The following is a 14,035-nucleotide window of genomic DNA, read 5'->3' as shown; positions in this document are numbered from 1 at the left end:
TATACTTTATTTAGATAATCATCGATCTATTTTCAGAGTTTATATAAAACTAGCGTACAATTAAAGTTACGCTAGGTAGTTCTCAGACAATCGATACAGTCTCACAAATTACTTTGTATCGTTATTTATTTTTGTTTTCGATATTGGGATTTCTAATATTAATCAAATAACCTATTGAATTCTCATTCAAGCCCTCGGCGGATGAGTAATATCTCTCGCAACGGTCGGGTCTATTTATAGTCTTATGTGAAAGAGTATAAAAAGTGCAATTTTCAGTGCTAAATTAGTGCAGTGAATTTAATCAGTCAGTGGAGGGTGCGTCTGCTCGAACCTGTCGTTATCCTAGCCTTAGACCTCTTCCAAGCTCCCCAACCCCTGGGAGACGGAATGTCGATCAGCGAAAGGAAACGAGAGGCGTTAGCGCTCGAGCAGACGTTCCTGTTGTCGCTTCCCAGGACGCTCGCCCTCGCTGTAGGAAAGGCGAGGTAAAAGTCTTACGTATTTAACTTCCTTTTAGACAAATAAGCTAGCGTCAAGAAGGACACCTAGCGTTAGGGAATGGACTATATCACGCCAAGCTTCGAGTAGCTGGAAGTCATGACACGTAACACCGAGCGTCAGAGCATTGGACGGCAAGCGTGACGTCATCGAGCTTCCAGCAGGACGTCGAGCTTCCAGCAGGACGTCGAGCGTCCAGCACTACTAACGATGCTGTAAGAGTTTGACACGATGTTTGGAACCGAGTGCAAATTCTTTGTATCTGTTGTTGGATGAGCGAATGTTCTAGACGCGAACGTCATAGTACCGGGCGTCTGAATCGCGAGCATCCTTGTTCCGAGAGTCACGTAGCACCGAGCGGCAAGCAGTTGCATGGCGTCGAGCGTCCAGCAGTTTGACTTGACGTTGAATGTCAAGCAGTTAGACAGGACGTCGAGCGTCAAGCAGTTGGTTGTGACGCCGTGTCAAGCATAATTCCGAGCGTCTAAATCGGGAGCGTTTAGCCACGAGCGTCTAAACCGCTAACGTCATTGTTCCGAGATTCACGTGGTGCCGAGCGTCAAGCAGTTGCATGGCGTCTAGCGTCCAGCAGTTGGACTTGACGTTGAGTGTCAAGCAGTTAGACGTGACACTGCGCGTCAAGCAGTTGCATGGCGTCAAGCGTCCAGCAGTTGGACTTGACGTCAGGTGTCAAGCTTGACGCTGAGCATCAAGCAGTTAGATATGACGCCGAACGTCAAGCAGTTAGACATGACGTCGAGCATCAGGACTCGGATGTCGCGATTACACCAGTCGAGCCGAATGTCGAGATCGCGAACGTCTTGTTTCTGATCGTAATGACCGCGAACGTCTAGAGTTGGAACATAGTTACGCCTGGCGCTATAAGTGAAAAGATTCAGAGAAAAATATTAATTAACTGGAAGAATTATTTTCTCATACCAAGACCCGCCTATACAGACTCTTGGTGTCAGATAGAGGGCGAAAAATAAACCCCTATAAGTAAGTAAAAGTAAGTAATGATCTTGGACCCATTGAGGCCAGAATTACAGGACCTTAAGGAGTTAACTCCTAGGAAACAAGACGTGTCTACCTCGGTTAGGGTCTTGTAGGAAGAAGGGATCGACGATCTCCTTTCCCTTATTTATCTTTTAGTGGAATTCTCGTAGGAGAAGATCCTAAGATCCTTCATCCTTCGGTTGACTTATAGAAACTCATGAGAGTTTTTTCTGAAGAGTTTCCAGATTATTTTGTGCCTGCTGCTCCTCGTTCCCCACCTTCAGAGTTTATGCTAGGGAAGGTGTCGAAGGAGTCTCTGTTTACAAAGATGGTGCTGTCCCGATCATCTAAATAGAGCTTTGAGGATGATGAGAGACTGGATACAATCCAAGAATATCCAGGGTAATACTGTTTTTCCCTTTTTCCCTCGACTAAATTGGCCTCCAGATCTAGTGTTTGGTTCGAGACGGGAGAAGTTCTCAGCTTGGGAGCTCCTACCTCTGCCCAAGGAGATTTTTCGAGTCTAGTAGACGCTCTGCGTCGGATGGCCTTAATAGGACAAAATTCTCCGGTCAACGTCAGAGCTTGATCATCCTCTCAAAGGCGTCTTCAAAGCTTTCGAAGTATTATTTTTCCTTGACTGGACTGTGGGAGCCTTTGGGAAGAAGTTTTCTGCCTTGAAGAATGTGGACACTGATAGTTTCAGCCTCATTATGTCAAGCATGGATAAAGCCTTAAAGAACGGTTCCAATAAGTTAGCAGCCCTTTACTCAGTGGGGGTCTTGAAGTAAAGAGCCCAAATGTGTTCTTTTCTGTCTATTGGGGTTACACCCATTCAGAAGTCAGAATTAAGGTATGCACCCCCCTTTTTTCTTCCTCTCTTCCTCCTCAAGAGTTGGTCAAAGAGGTTTCTTCCACTTTAGCCCTAAAGGTCACACAGGATTTGGTGACTAAATCAGCAAGAAAGGTTCTGCATACTTTTTGTCTCTAAACTGCACAGACAACAGTAGGAGCCAGACTAAACAGCTTCTGGCGAGTCTGGGAGAGGAGAGGAGCAGACCTTTGGTTAGTACTATTTTTAAAGGAGGGATGCTAATTCTTTTTGCTAGTGGAACCTCCTTTGATAGTAACTCCGATAGACCTCTCTGCCAGATACAGAGAGGAGGCAAAGAGACAGGCTATGCAACATCAAATGTCTCCCTTCTTGGAGAAGGAGACTATTGACCAGTCCTGGATTTAAGTGCTCTCAACGCCTTCGTTTAGAAGACAAAGTTCTCCATGGAGACATCGAAATCAGTCCTAGTAGCAGTAAGGAAGGATGACTGGATGGTCTCTTTAGACCTCCAGGATGGTTTCTTCCACATCCTCATCCATCCGAACTTCAAGCAATACCTGAAGGTTCGTGTATAGGAGGAAGTTGTCCAGTTTTGGGCTCTTTGTTTCGGCCTAAGCACCACCCCTTAATAGATGGTGCGTCTGCTAGGACCTGTCGTTATTCTAACCATAGACCTCCTCCAAGCTCCCCATCCCCTGGGAGAAGGAATGTTGAATGTTCTAACCAAAGACCTCTTCCAAGCTCCCCAACCCCTGGGAGAAGGAATGTCGATCATAGACCTCTTCCAAGCTCCCCAACCCCGGGGAGAAGGAATGTCGAACGACAAAAGGAAACGAGATGCTTTAGCTCCCGAGCAGTTGTCACCTCGAGCATAGCTATTGACGCCTCCAAGACGCTCGCCTTCTCATAGGGAAGGTGTGGTTATACAGTAGTGTTTTCGTCATCTTTGGATGACGCAGTGCACAGACGAGGCTGGTGTCAAGTTTCCAGACCTCTGAAGAGGAAGATGGGCACGGTCAATCAGCGTCCTATCATGACACCGCAAGCTACTGGTTGTAGGCTCTGGAGCAGTCTTGAACGTTTTCATTCTACCGAAGAAAACTCTCCTGCCAAGCGTCCTTTAAGGACGTCGGCAACTGTCAAGAAATGTCCAACTCACCTAGTTGCAGGACTGTTGTCTGAGCCTGGCATGACCTTTGTTCATGCTCCTCCACCATCAGTCTGGTTGTCGTCCTCTGGACGCTCTGCGCGCTCTTTAAACGGCGTAGAAAGCGAGCTTGTGGTAGACGTGACATTTGTACCACAAGTGGACCCTAATTTTAATATGCTGCAAGATATACAACAGACTCTCTCTTCTTTCATGCAAGTTTATCAGCCTGCGGACACCAAGAGAGTAGCACACCTTGACGCCAAGCTTCGTAAGGCTTCTAGTCGAGAGGTTCTTGACGACGAACGTCTTTACAACTCCATCATTGAATGGCGTGTTTCAGCTGCTTTAACCAAAAGGAGTCAAGCAGCCAGACGTGATGTCGAGTGTCCAGCAAACGTGACGTCGAGCGTCCAGCAGGACATGACGTCGAGCGTCCAGCAGGATGTGACGTCGAGCGTCCAGCTTAAATGTGTCGTCGAGCGTCCAGCAGGATGTGACGTCGAGCGTCCTGCAAGACATGATGTCGAGCGTCAAGCGGGACGTGACGTCGAGCATCAAGCAGAACGCGACGTCGAGCGTCAAACAGCTTGTGACATGAACGTGTAGGCTTTCCAACGTTCAGAATTCATTACAAAGTGATGCAAAAAGTTTGGGTCACACGAAGGGACCAGATTGACTCTAGTGGCCCACTTTTGGCCCTCAAGAGAGTGGTTCACAGAGGTTCTGGAATGGATGGTAAACACTCCAAGAATCTTTTCATTAAGGAAAGTTACCATCAACAATCTCCAAGCTCTTCATCTAACTGTCTTCAGATTATCGAAAAACTCACAAGAGCTAGAGGTTTTTCGAAGGAGGCAGCTAGGGCTATTGCAAGAGTATAAAGGACGTCTACCTTCTAGGTTTACCAATCCAAGTGGGAAGTTTTTAGAGTGGTGCAGAGTCAACTGTTTCCTGATCCAGTACCTCTATAATTCAGATTGTTGACTCCCTGTTATATCTTTGAAGGAAACGTAATTTTTTCATCCTCTATCATCAAGGGATACTAGAGTACAGTGAACCCTCGTTTATCGCGGTAGATAGGTTCCAGACCCGGCCGCGATAGGTGAAAATCCGCGAAGTAGTGACACCATATTTACCTATTTATTTCAACATGTATATTCAGACTTTTAAAACCTTCCCTTGTACGTAGTACTGTTAACAAACTACCCTTTAATGTACAGAACACTTAATGCATGTACTAACGTACCCTAAACTAAAACAGGCACAAATATTAAAGGCGACTTTATATCATGCGTTTCCTAAACACGCCAAAAAGCACGATAAAAAAATGGCAACCAATGTTTTGTTTACGTTTATCTCTGATTATTATGAAGAAACAAACGCATTTACACATTTGTGTATAGGTTAGTTTTTGCATCGATTATATTGATTATTCAGTACAGTATGTTGATTTGGTTATTACTAATGTTTTACTTAATTTTTCTTAGGACTTCCAAATGAAATGTTTTTCTTTATGACGCCACCTGAAACGACGGCGTCATAAAGTACGCTCAGTAAACAAACTAAGGAATTTAACGCGCATGATGAAAGTGATAAATAATGATATTACAGTAAAAGCTTTTATAAAATATGTTATTACAAATATTATTTACCGTATCTACAGTAGGGTCCCGAATTACACGTGTTCTAATTACGCGATTCCTCAATTACGCGATCGATAGTTTTTAAAAATTAATTTTCCTGTATTTGCGAGGAGCATTCTAAATCCGCGAGTCAAGCACCGCGAAGCGTAGGAAATCTATTGTTTTCTTAATTGTATTGGGGGGGGGGTGATGGTTCCCCGATGTCTGAGAAGGGGGGGGGGGGAGAATGTGAGAGAAAGATTTCTGTTCAAACATTTTAAGACTAGTTTTGGATGAAAAATGTTAAGGTTTGCCCATTGTTGTGTGAACTTGTCGCTAGGCCTAGCCTAACTGTCCAACACCTATATGTATAATATTCCATATTTGTACTAATTAATTTTTATACTTACGTTGTGATTATGGTGAAAAATCCTTATTCATTAAAATTTAAATTAAAAACCATCAAAATAAAGACTATTTTATATCATGCTACTGCCAAACAAGTCACCACAACCAAACCCATTACTTTGTTTAGTACGTTCCATCGCCGATCATAACGAACTCGCTAACCAATTTTAACATCTGTCTATAGGTTAACTTTTGCGGCAAAAGATATCTTACCAGGTACTATGTAATAATAATGTTATAATTAATGTTTTATTTATCCTTAGAAAATCAAAATATATGAAATATGAGCAATTTTGTTTCGTGTTGTTTTTTTTCCTAAAAAAACGCCTTCTTAAAAGGAAAACTTTTTTTTTTTTTACGTTTCATCATCGATCATAAACGCATTTACTCCTGAAAGTGATATTGAAGAGCTTTTACTAAAGATGTTATTATAAATAAAGATTATAAATAGGTGGTAATATATCTATAATTAAAGTGTAGCAGCATCAAGAAATGTTGGGGTTCGCCCTTTACATAAGAATGTACTGTACATTGGATTAGACAGAACGTAGAAAAAATCAATTAGGGAAAAATCGGTATTCGATATCCTCTTCATCAGCATCGTCATTCGTCAATCGGGCTTTTTATTTTTTTTATTCTCAGTCGCTAACTAGTTATCGCACTGCCAAGATCTGCACACATTCCGATAATTCACATTTGAAGGTTTTCTGGGAGAGGATGGATAGAGAAAATACCGAACTATATAAAATGTTTTTATAACCTGTTAAGCGTCACCCACGTGATAAACCGTTCACCACGATCTACTCGGTACCGCCTTCAACTGTATATTCCGTTCATGACTTTAATTGCCTTTTACAAGCTGTCAGTCTCGTGATGTTACTTTACTCGTATAGTAAGTATAGGATCACCACTTGGCAACACTCTCAGCATATGGGGACTGTGAATAGAAACTTATATGATGTCTGGCAACTATTTTTCTGAAGGTAGCTTGATGTTACAAAACTCTGGTTTGAACTGGTTTCCTATCAGTGCGCTCGGGCGTTCATGCATAAGTGGTTATTTGTTGTTCCTTTTGTAATGAAAGGTCTAAAGAGGAAGGTTATTTCTTTAGATGAAATAAATGATATTCTTGTTGTGGAATTTGATAATGATAACCTGTTTGATAATGAGAGCACTAGTTCTGAATCCTCCAGTGATGAGTATATTGAAGAAACAAAGTTTTCTTTCGATGTCGAAAGCGAAAATGACTTCTCATTACCGAATGACTGGACAACGAAATTTCACAAAACTATAAAGGGAAAGGAAACGCCGAGAGAGAGAGAGAGAGAGAGAGAGAGAGAGAGAGAGAGAGAGAGAGAGAGAGAGAGAGAGAGAGAGAGAGAGAGAGAGAGAATAAAGTGGATAAATAATGTACAAATGTATGACGAACATATTTAAAACTATACAGGAAACGATATGAAGAGAGAGAGAGAGAGAGAGAGAGAGAGAGACCTATCCCTTTCCTTTTGTTGCTTATCCAGGCGTACGATTGAAGATAAAAAGAACCCATTAGAATATTTAGTATTATGTAGCCATTTGAAATTAAATAATAGTAGTATTAATTGTTTTTTTTACTCAACCATTTAATTAATATCCTTACTTTTAACTATAATTACGAATTATAAGCATAAAGAAATTATATTAACTTTGAAAAATTATCATTAGTGAAATGACCGCTCAGGGCAAAAAAAGCGTGATTATCGTACAGCAGCCTATTGCACACTTGCGCCTAGTGGCCGTGTTTACGTGTGGGAGTGTCATCATGGATATACAGTACTATACTGTAATTTTTAACTATTGCTAGATACGTACTGTATCAAACCTTGAAAACCCTTTTTTGTTTTTTGTATCTATAGGAAATAATTCTACATCATTCGGAAAATACTGAAAACAGTAAGCTATGCATAGTACAGTAGTAAATACTACAGTCATAGAAAATTATCAAAACTTTAACAACTTTTTATTGTTTAATTTATCCATAAAAGAAATTTTGTACAGTATTTTATAAAAAAAATCTATAAGAAGGATTTCTTACAGTATTGTTAAGATAAAAGCTACAGTATATATATATATATATATATATATATATATATATATATATATATATATATATATATATATATATATATATATATATATATATATATATATATATATATATATACATACATACATACACACATACATACACACACAGTGTATATACAGTATATATATAGCTAGAAAGCTAGAAATGGAGTGAAAAAAAAATTGACGGGTAGGTTGCTGTTTGCCGCCATGATGTGTTTCGAAATATACGAATTTCCAATTACACGAGGCCTTTCATCGACCAAATTCTCGCATAATTCGGGACCCTACTGTATATAAAATCATACATACGTAGCAAAGCAGGAAAACAATCTGAGAGAGAGAGAGAGAGAGAGAGAGAGAGAGAGAGAGTGTGTGTGTGTGTGTGTGTGTGTGTAACATACGTAAATGTAAATTTAAAAAAAAAAAAAATAGCCCCATTTCATATAAAATAGATTACAAATATTTTACTTTATCATATTACAGTAGTCTGTAAAATACTGTAAAGTTCAATACAGTATGTTGTTGTTATAGTCGTGGCGATGAAATTCTCACGAAACAAAAACACGCCATTTGATTACAACAGCTGATTCATTCTCTCTCTCTCTCTCTCTCTCTCTCTCTCTCTCTCTCTCTCTCTCTCTCTCTCTCTCTCGTGTTATACAATACTTACATTTAGATGAAGAAACTAAAATTAGTTTTCTTAGTGTCAATTAAATACGAAACGAAAAAATTAGGCCGAGTCTACATCCATTTCAATCATTGCTAAAAATACGGCATCCGATTTCATCAGCAAACCACAATTTTTTGGGAAATATCATTTTATTCTAGAAAATTGCCACTCTTTAAATAGTTAATTGCACATTAAGAAAGCGTGTTCTTTTGTTTTTAAATTTCGGGTGTGTTTTAAAAATCGAGTATTGTTGACTTCTTTTTGTTTTACTCTTGGCTGTGATTAGATCAGCTGTCATCTAGCTGCCGCTCTTGAGTGTGTACGAACACACTAACAAAGTATCGTTTATACCATTTCTTAACTTATTCAAACCGTCTACAGTATACAGTTGATATTACATAAGCACCAATGTGTTATAACCTATCAAATTTTTTTGTTTATTACATTTAAACCCCCCTCTATCTCTCTCTCTCTCTCTCTCTCTCTCTCTCTCTCTCTCTCTCTCTCTCTCTCTCTCTCTCTCTCTCTCTCTCTCTCTACCTCTACCTCTCTCTCTCTCTCTGGGCTACTTTTCACTACCTCCCATTCCTTACCTCTCTCTATCTCTCTAACAAATGATATCTTTTTTGCTCCTCAAAGTTTCATTTATATTGAAAATCAATCATGATTCAATTTTCCTTACTTTCTCCAATCTCGCACCATCGGTCACATCGCGGTATTTTTGATATTTCCGGAAAATCCGCGATATATGTATATACATGGGTTATGAAAAAAATCCGCGAAGTGGTGAATCCGCGATGGTCGAACCGCGAAGTAACGAGGGTTCACTGTATGTTAACAACTGTATTCAGGCCAACACTTGGACCTTTCTAATGTTAAAGACCTATAGGAACTTCTCAAATCGTTGAAACCTCAAAGCAATAGTTCCAGGATTCACCAGCTTGGAATCTGGATATAGTCCTGAAGTTCATTAAGAGTGACAGGTTTGAGCCCTTGCATTCAGCTTCATTTAAGGACCTCACGATGAAGACTGTTTTTGGTCAGTCTGGCGACAGCTAAAAGAGTCAGTGGGATTCGTGCTTTTAGTGAAAACGTTGGTTTTCTAGAGATACAAAGCTATCGGCTCATTGCAGTTAGGGTTTCTCGCCAAGAATGAACGCTCTTCTCAACCTTGGCCCATGGCTTTTGAGTTTCCGAACCTTTCGGGTGTGGTTGGCGAAGAGTTGGAGAAGGGTCCTGTGTCCAGTAAGAGCCCTGAAGTTCTTCCTGAACTGAACGGAAAAGTTGCGAGGCAAGACAGAAGCTCTTTGGTGCTCGGTCTAGAAGCCCTCATTACAGAGGTCGAAGAATGCACTTTCATTCTTCATCAGGCTCTTATTAAGAGAAACTCATGCACATTGTAGTAAGGCAGACCGCAAGCGTTTTAAAGTCAGACGCATGAAGTTAGAACTGTAGCAACTTCGGTGGCCTTGAGGCAGAATAGATCGTTGCAGAGCACTATGGGCACAACCTTTTGGAGGAGTAAATCTGTGTTCGCTTCACATTATTTAAAATGTGTCCAGACTCTTTGAGGACTGCTTCACTCTGGGACCATTCGTAGCAACATGAGCAGTAGTGGGGGAAGGATCCACCACTACATTCCCATAATCCTAATACCCTTTTCTTCTCTTGGAACTTTTGTATTTTTATGGTTGTTCGTGGAGATTGCGACATTCTTCCACAATCATTGACTTTAGTCAGGTGGTCAATTTGTTCCTTGAGAGCGCCCCAGAACAAGGGTATTGGAGGAGGTCCTGTTACATAGAGGTTTTTAGACCGGTTTGACAGCTCCTAGAGGTCTTCAGCCCCCTGGGTGGATCGCTGGATCTCATAAAGAAAGCGGACTTAATGAAAGAATTCAATGAAATCAGCTTCCTTATCAGGTACGAACTCTTAAGCTTTTTTGTTAACTCTTAAGTAAAATTCCAACAATGTTGGCTGTCTCTGACCCTCCACCAAAGGTGTCAATCAGCTATATATATAAGTACCGGCTAAGTCAGATGTTTAAAAATTATATTTTCATAATAAAATAAATTTTTGAACATACTTACCCGGTAGTTATATGATTTAATTCCCACCCTCCTCCCCTCTAGAGACTAGAGGCATGGAAGATCTGAGGAATCATGGAATGGTTCCAGGTACCTCGCTAGGGGCGCGCAGGTGGTACACCTGGCTACCCAATTTGCGATTGGCACGAGTTTTGAAATTTCTGCCGGACGTCAGGGACGTATGAGCTATATATATAACTACTGGGTAAGTGTTCAAAAATTTATTTTATTATGAAAATATCATTCCTCAGTGATACACAGTATGTCATGATTATTCTACATCCATAAAAATGGATAAGAGGTGAGACCAATTGTAATCATATTATGAGGCCCCTCCTCTTGATTGCAAAGTCACACACGCAAAACATAAGATATAACATAGAGCTTTATCCTGAAAAGGGGCTTTTATATACTGTATACCTGTACCTTCTCAATATTTTTTTTCTCAAAATTGATATTTCTTTTATTTTTGTATTCCTTCACTTCAAAGGGTTTGCACTCATCTTGTACACTTTTTGCATTATCATCTACATTCTTACAAGCTTTTGCATTGAAAGAATGAATATCACATTATGCTCAGACACTGAAATGAATAATTTGAATATGAAATTTTTTTTGTAGAATTCTTATATGTGTGAATGATAAAAGTAAATTTAGAATAATAGACATGGATTATTTTTATGATCGTGGTTTTAAGTTTACTTCTTTTACTTAAATTTTTAGTTGGTTTTAAGTCCGGTAGTGTGAAAGTCATATTTTTGTTTGGGATTATTACCATTTCTCTTAATTGTAATAAGTTATCTGCATTGTTTTTTAGTTTCTGATCAAGTCATGTTCAGACCATTTTCTGATATAGTCTTTTTAAGCCTGATCATCCTCAGAGAAGTCTTGGTGGGTATTTGAAATACAGAGGTGTAACCTATGGAGTGAAGTAGTTGTTTTTAACTAAGAATAAGCAGCTCTTGTTTCAAGGTAATAGGACTGAAGTTTCAAGTTTAAGCATTAAAAATTTTATTGTAACAAATATTTTTTAAATTTATTCAATTATTTTTGTTCGCCATATATTACATGATTTAAGATTAGCAATTGTCTTTTTCAGGAATAATGTTGTCATCAGACGAGAATTTGGTGCAGCTTCACACTGGTACTTACAGGGAAAACCTGTTACTAAAAAAGAGGTATAGTACAGTAATTACATGTACATAGTTTTTAGAATGCTGGTGAAAGAAGGATAACGTATGGTTATTTCATAGGTTGTTACTAGTATCTTCTGTAAAGTATAGTAGTGTTTGTTCAAGATATGGCTTGCCACAAATGCATTAGTGCAATCATCAGGCATTCTGTTTATTATGTTAACTGCTGTTTCAGTCATAAACTTACATCTACCATCAGGGCTCCATTAGTTGCATAATCAAATTACACTCCAATATAAAAGTTTTTACCATGAGAAAGTTAATTAGTAACTGGAAATCAAACCTACGCTATTTATTTTGGGTATTACTTTTGGCAGAGCTGAAAGGACGAGCTATTAACTACCCATCCCACTAGTTAGCAAGGAGGTGAGGGGTAGCTCACTACCCCTCCCACTCACACACCTGTGATTAAACTCACTTTGCTTTTGGCGCAGAAGGTGAACGGTCGTTGCTGCTCTTCATCCTCACCAAATATTGGACTTCCATTAATGCTCTTTTTGGTTTTTCTCTTTTCAGTGTGTGTGTGTGTTTACTTCTGCCGGCCATGTGTACCTGCTCTGGACCTGAGGCCCGCTTCATGTCTGCTGAGGACATCGATCCTCACATCCTTTGCTCTTCCTGCAGAGGTCAACAGTGTGATGTGGGTAACAATTGTTCTGAGAGTATTGGGAGTGGTTTGCCTCCCAGTGGGAAAGGTTTTGGCGACACGGCGAAAGAAGTAGTCTAAGCGGGACTCTTCTCCTTCGAAGGTTTCTTCAAAGCAGAAGAAACCCAAGGCTTTTTCTTCTGCTTCCCAACCTTCCTCCGAATCTCCTGCTTATTCGGTCTCCTCTGAGGGACCGCCGAGTAATAACGCAGGCCAATCAACACCTGGACAACCTCGGTCCTCGGGAAGCGGTGTTGCTTCACCTCCCTCGGGGGATGGGGGGTGCGGGTTTCCATGACTCTCTCCATTTTTAATGGTGTGGTCATCCTTGTGGTTTCCGCGTGGATGCCAGATAACCATAATCAATCAATCAATCAATCAATTGTGATTACCGGTTCCGCCCTCCTCGAAGATCCTGCTGCAGCATCTTCGCCGTGACGCTAGCATGCACCCCTCGTCGACGTCAGAGGTGGATCCTCTGTCCTTCGTCTACGTCGTTGTGTCAGAGGTGTCGTCTGCTGCCCTTCCATGACTCTTTCTCCATTTTTAATGGTGTGGTCATCCTTGTGGTTTCCGGGTGGATGCCAGATAACCATAATCAATCAATCAATCAATCAATTGTGATTACCGGTTCTGCCCTCCTAGAAGATCCTGCTGCAGCATCTTCGCCGTAACGCTAGCATGCACCCCTCGTCGACGTCAGAGGTGGATCCTCTGTCCTTCGTCTACGTCGTCGTGTCAGAGGTGTCGTCTGCTGCCCTTCCTGCCAACATTCCAGTCCCTTCGCCCTCGTCTGCCATGACTCTTTCTCCATTTTTAATGGTGTAGTCATCCTTGTGGTTTCCGGGTTGATGCCAGATAACCATAATCAATCAATCAATCAATCAATTGTGATTACCGGTTCCGCCCTCCTCGAAGATCCTGCTGCAGCATCTTCGCCGTGACGCTAGCATGCACCCCTCGTCGACGTCAGAGGTGGATCCTCTGTCCTTCGTCTACGTCGTTGTGTCAGAGGTGTCGTCTGCTGCCCTTCCATGACTCTTTCTCCATTTTTAATGGTGTGGTCATCCTTGTGGTTTCCGGGTGGATGCCAGATAACCATAATCAATCAATCAATTGTGATTACCGGTTCTGCCCTCCTAGAAGATCCTGCTGCAGCATCTTCGCCGTGACGCTAGCATGCACCCCTCGTCGACGTCAGAGGTGGATCCTCTGTCCTTCGTCTACGTCGTTGTGTCAGAAGTGTCGTCTGCTGCCCGTTCTGCCAACGTTCCAGTCCCTTCGCCCTCGTCTGCCATTGCTGAAGACTGCGCTTCCCCCTTCATGCCGAACATCCTTCTAGGGGGAAGCAAAGTCCTATGTGTGTCTCCGGCGAGTGTTTCTTCCCCTTGGGGGAGTTCACTCATAGAGACTTCTCTTTGGAAGACTGCTGCTGAAGGTCAGCTTGCTGATTCACTGGCCCTTAGAGGGCATCACTGGGGTCATCGTTACTGACATGCTCGTCCTCCTTTTTCTTCTTAGAAGTGCGTCTTCCCCTTCGGTGAAAAGACTCCTCTTTGGCTCTTTTGACTTGTCATTGCAGCCTCATCGTCCATCGTCTGCTGGCTGTTGACCTTCACCTGCCCATGGACCTTCTTCCGAGGATTCTGCCACTAGTCCACGGACTTCGGTACTTTTTTCTAAAAGACCCATCCATCCATCTCCGTTCCTGTGTCCTCCATCTCACAATGTACCTACGTGTCAATTGCCTGCGCGCCAATCTCATGCGTGTCCATCGCCAACGCGTCATTTGCCAGCTCCCCATTCTCCAACTCGACATTT

At 41.4% G+C, this 14,035-nt stretch overlaps 1 protein-coding gene across 1 annotated transcript in view; it reads left to right on the top strand.

Annotated features, from left to right (window-relative positions):
* The window catches only part of LOC137645932 (structural maintenance of chromosomes protein 5-like), a 208,316-nt gene that overhangs the window by 24,883 nt on the left and 169,398 nt on the right, over positions 1–14,035 (top strand). Inside the window, exon 4 of the mRNA XM_068378994.1 lies at positions 11,475–11,553. Within this exon, the coding sequence (XP_068235095.1) occupies positions 11,475–11,553 (79 nt within the window). The remainder of the gene's footprint in view (positions 1–11,474; positions 11,554–14,035) is intronic.

Source organism: Palaemon carinicauda, chromosome 8 (genome assembly GCF_036898095.1).
Source record: "Palaemon carinicauda isolate YSFRI2023 chromosome 8, ASM3689809v2, whole genome shotgun sequence".
Taxonomy (NCBI): domain Eukaryota; kingdom Metazoa; phylum Arthropoda; class Malacostraca; order Decapoda; family Palaemonidae; genus Palaemon; species Palaemon carinicauda.
The sequence above is the reverse complement of the archived record's forward strand: the minus strand, read 5'-3'. Positions and strand labels throughout refer to the sequence as shown.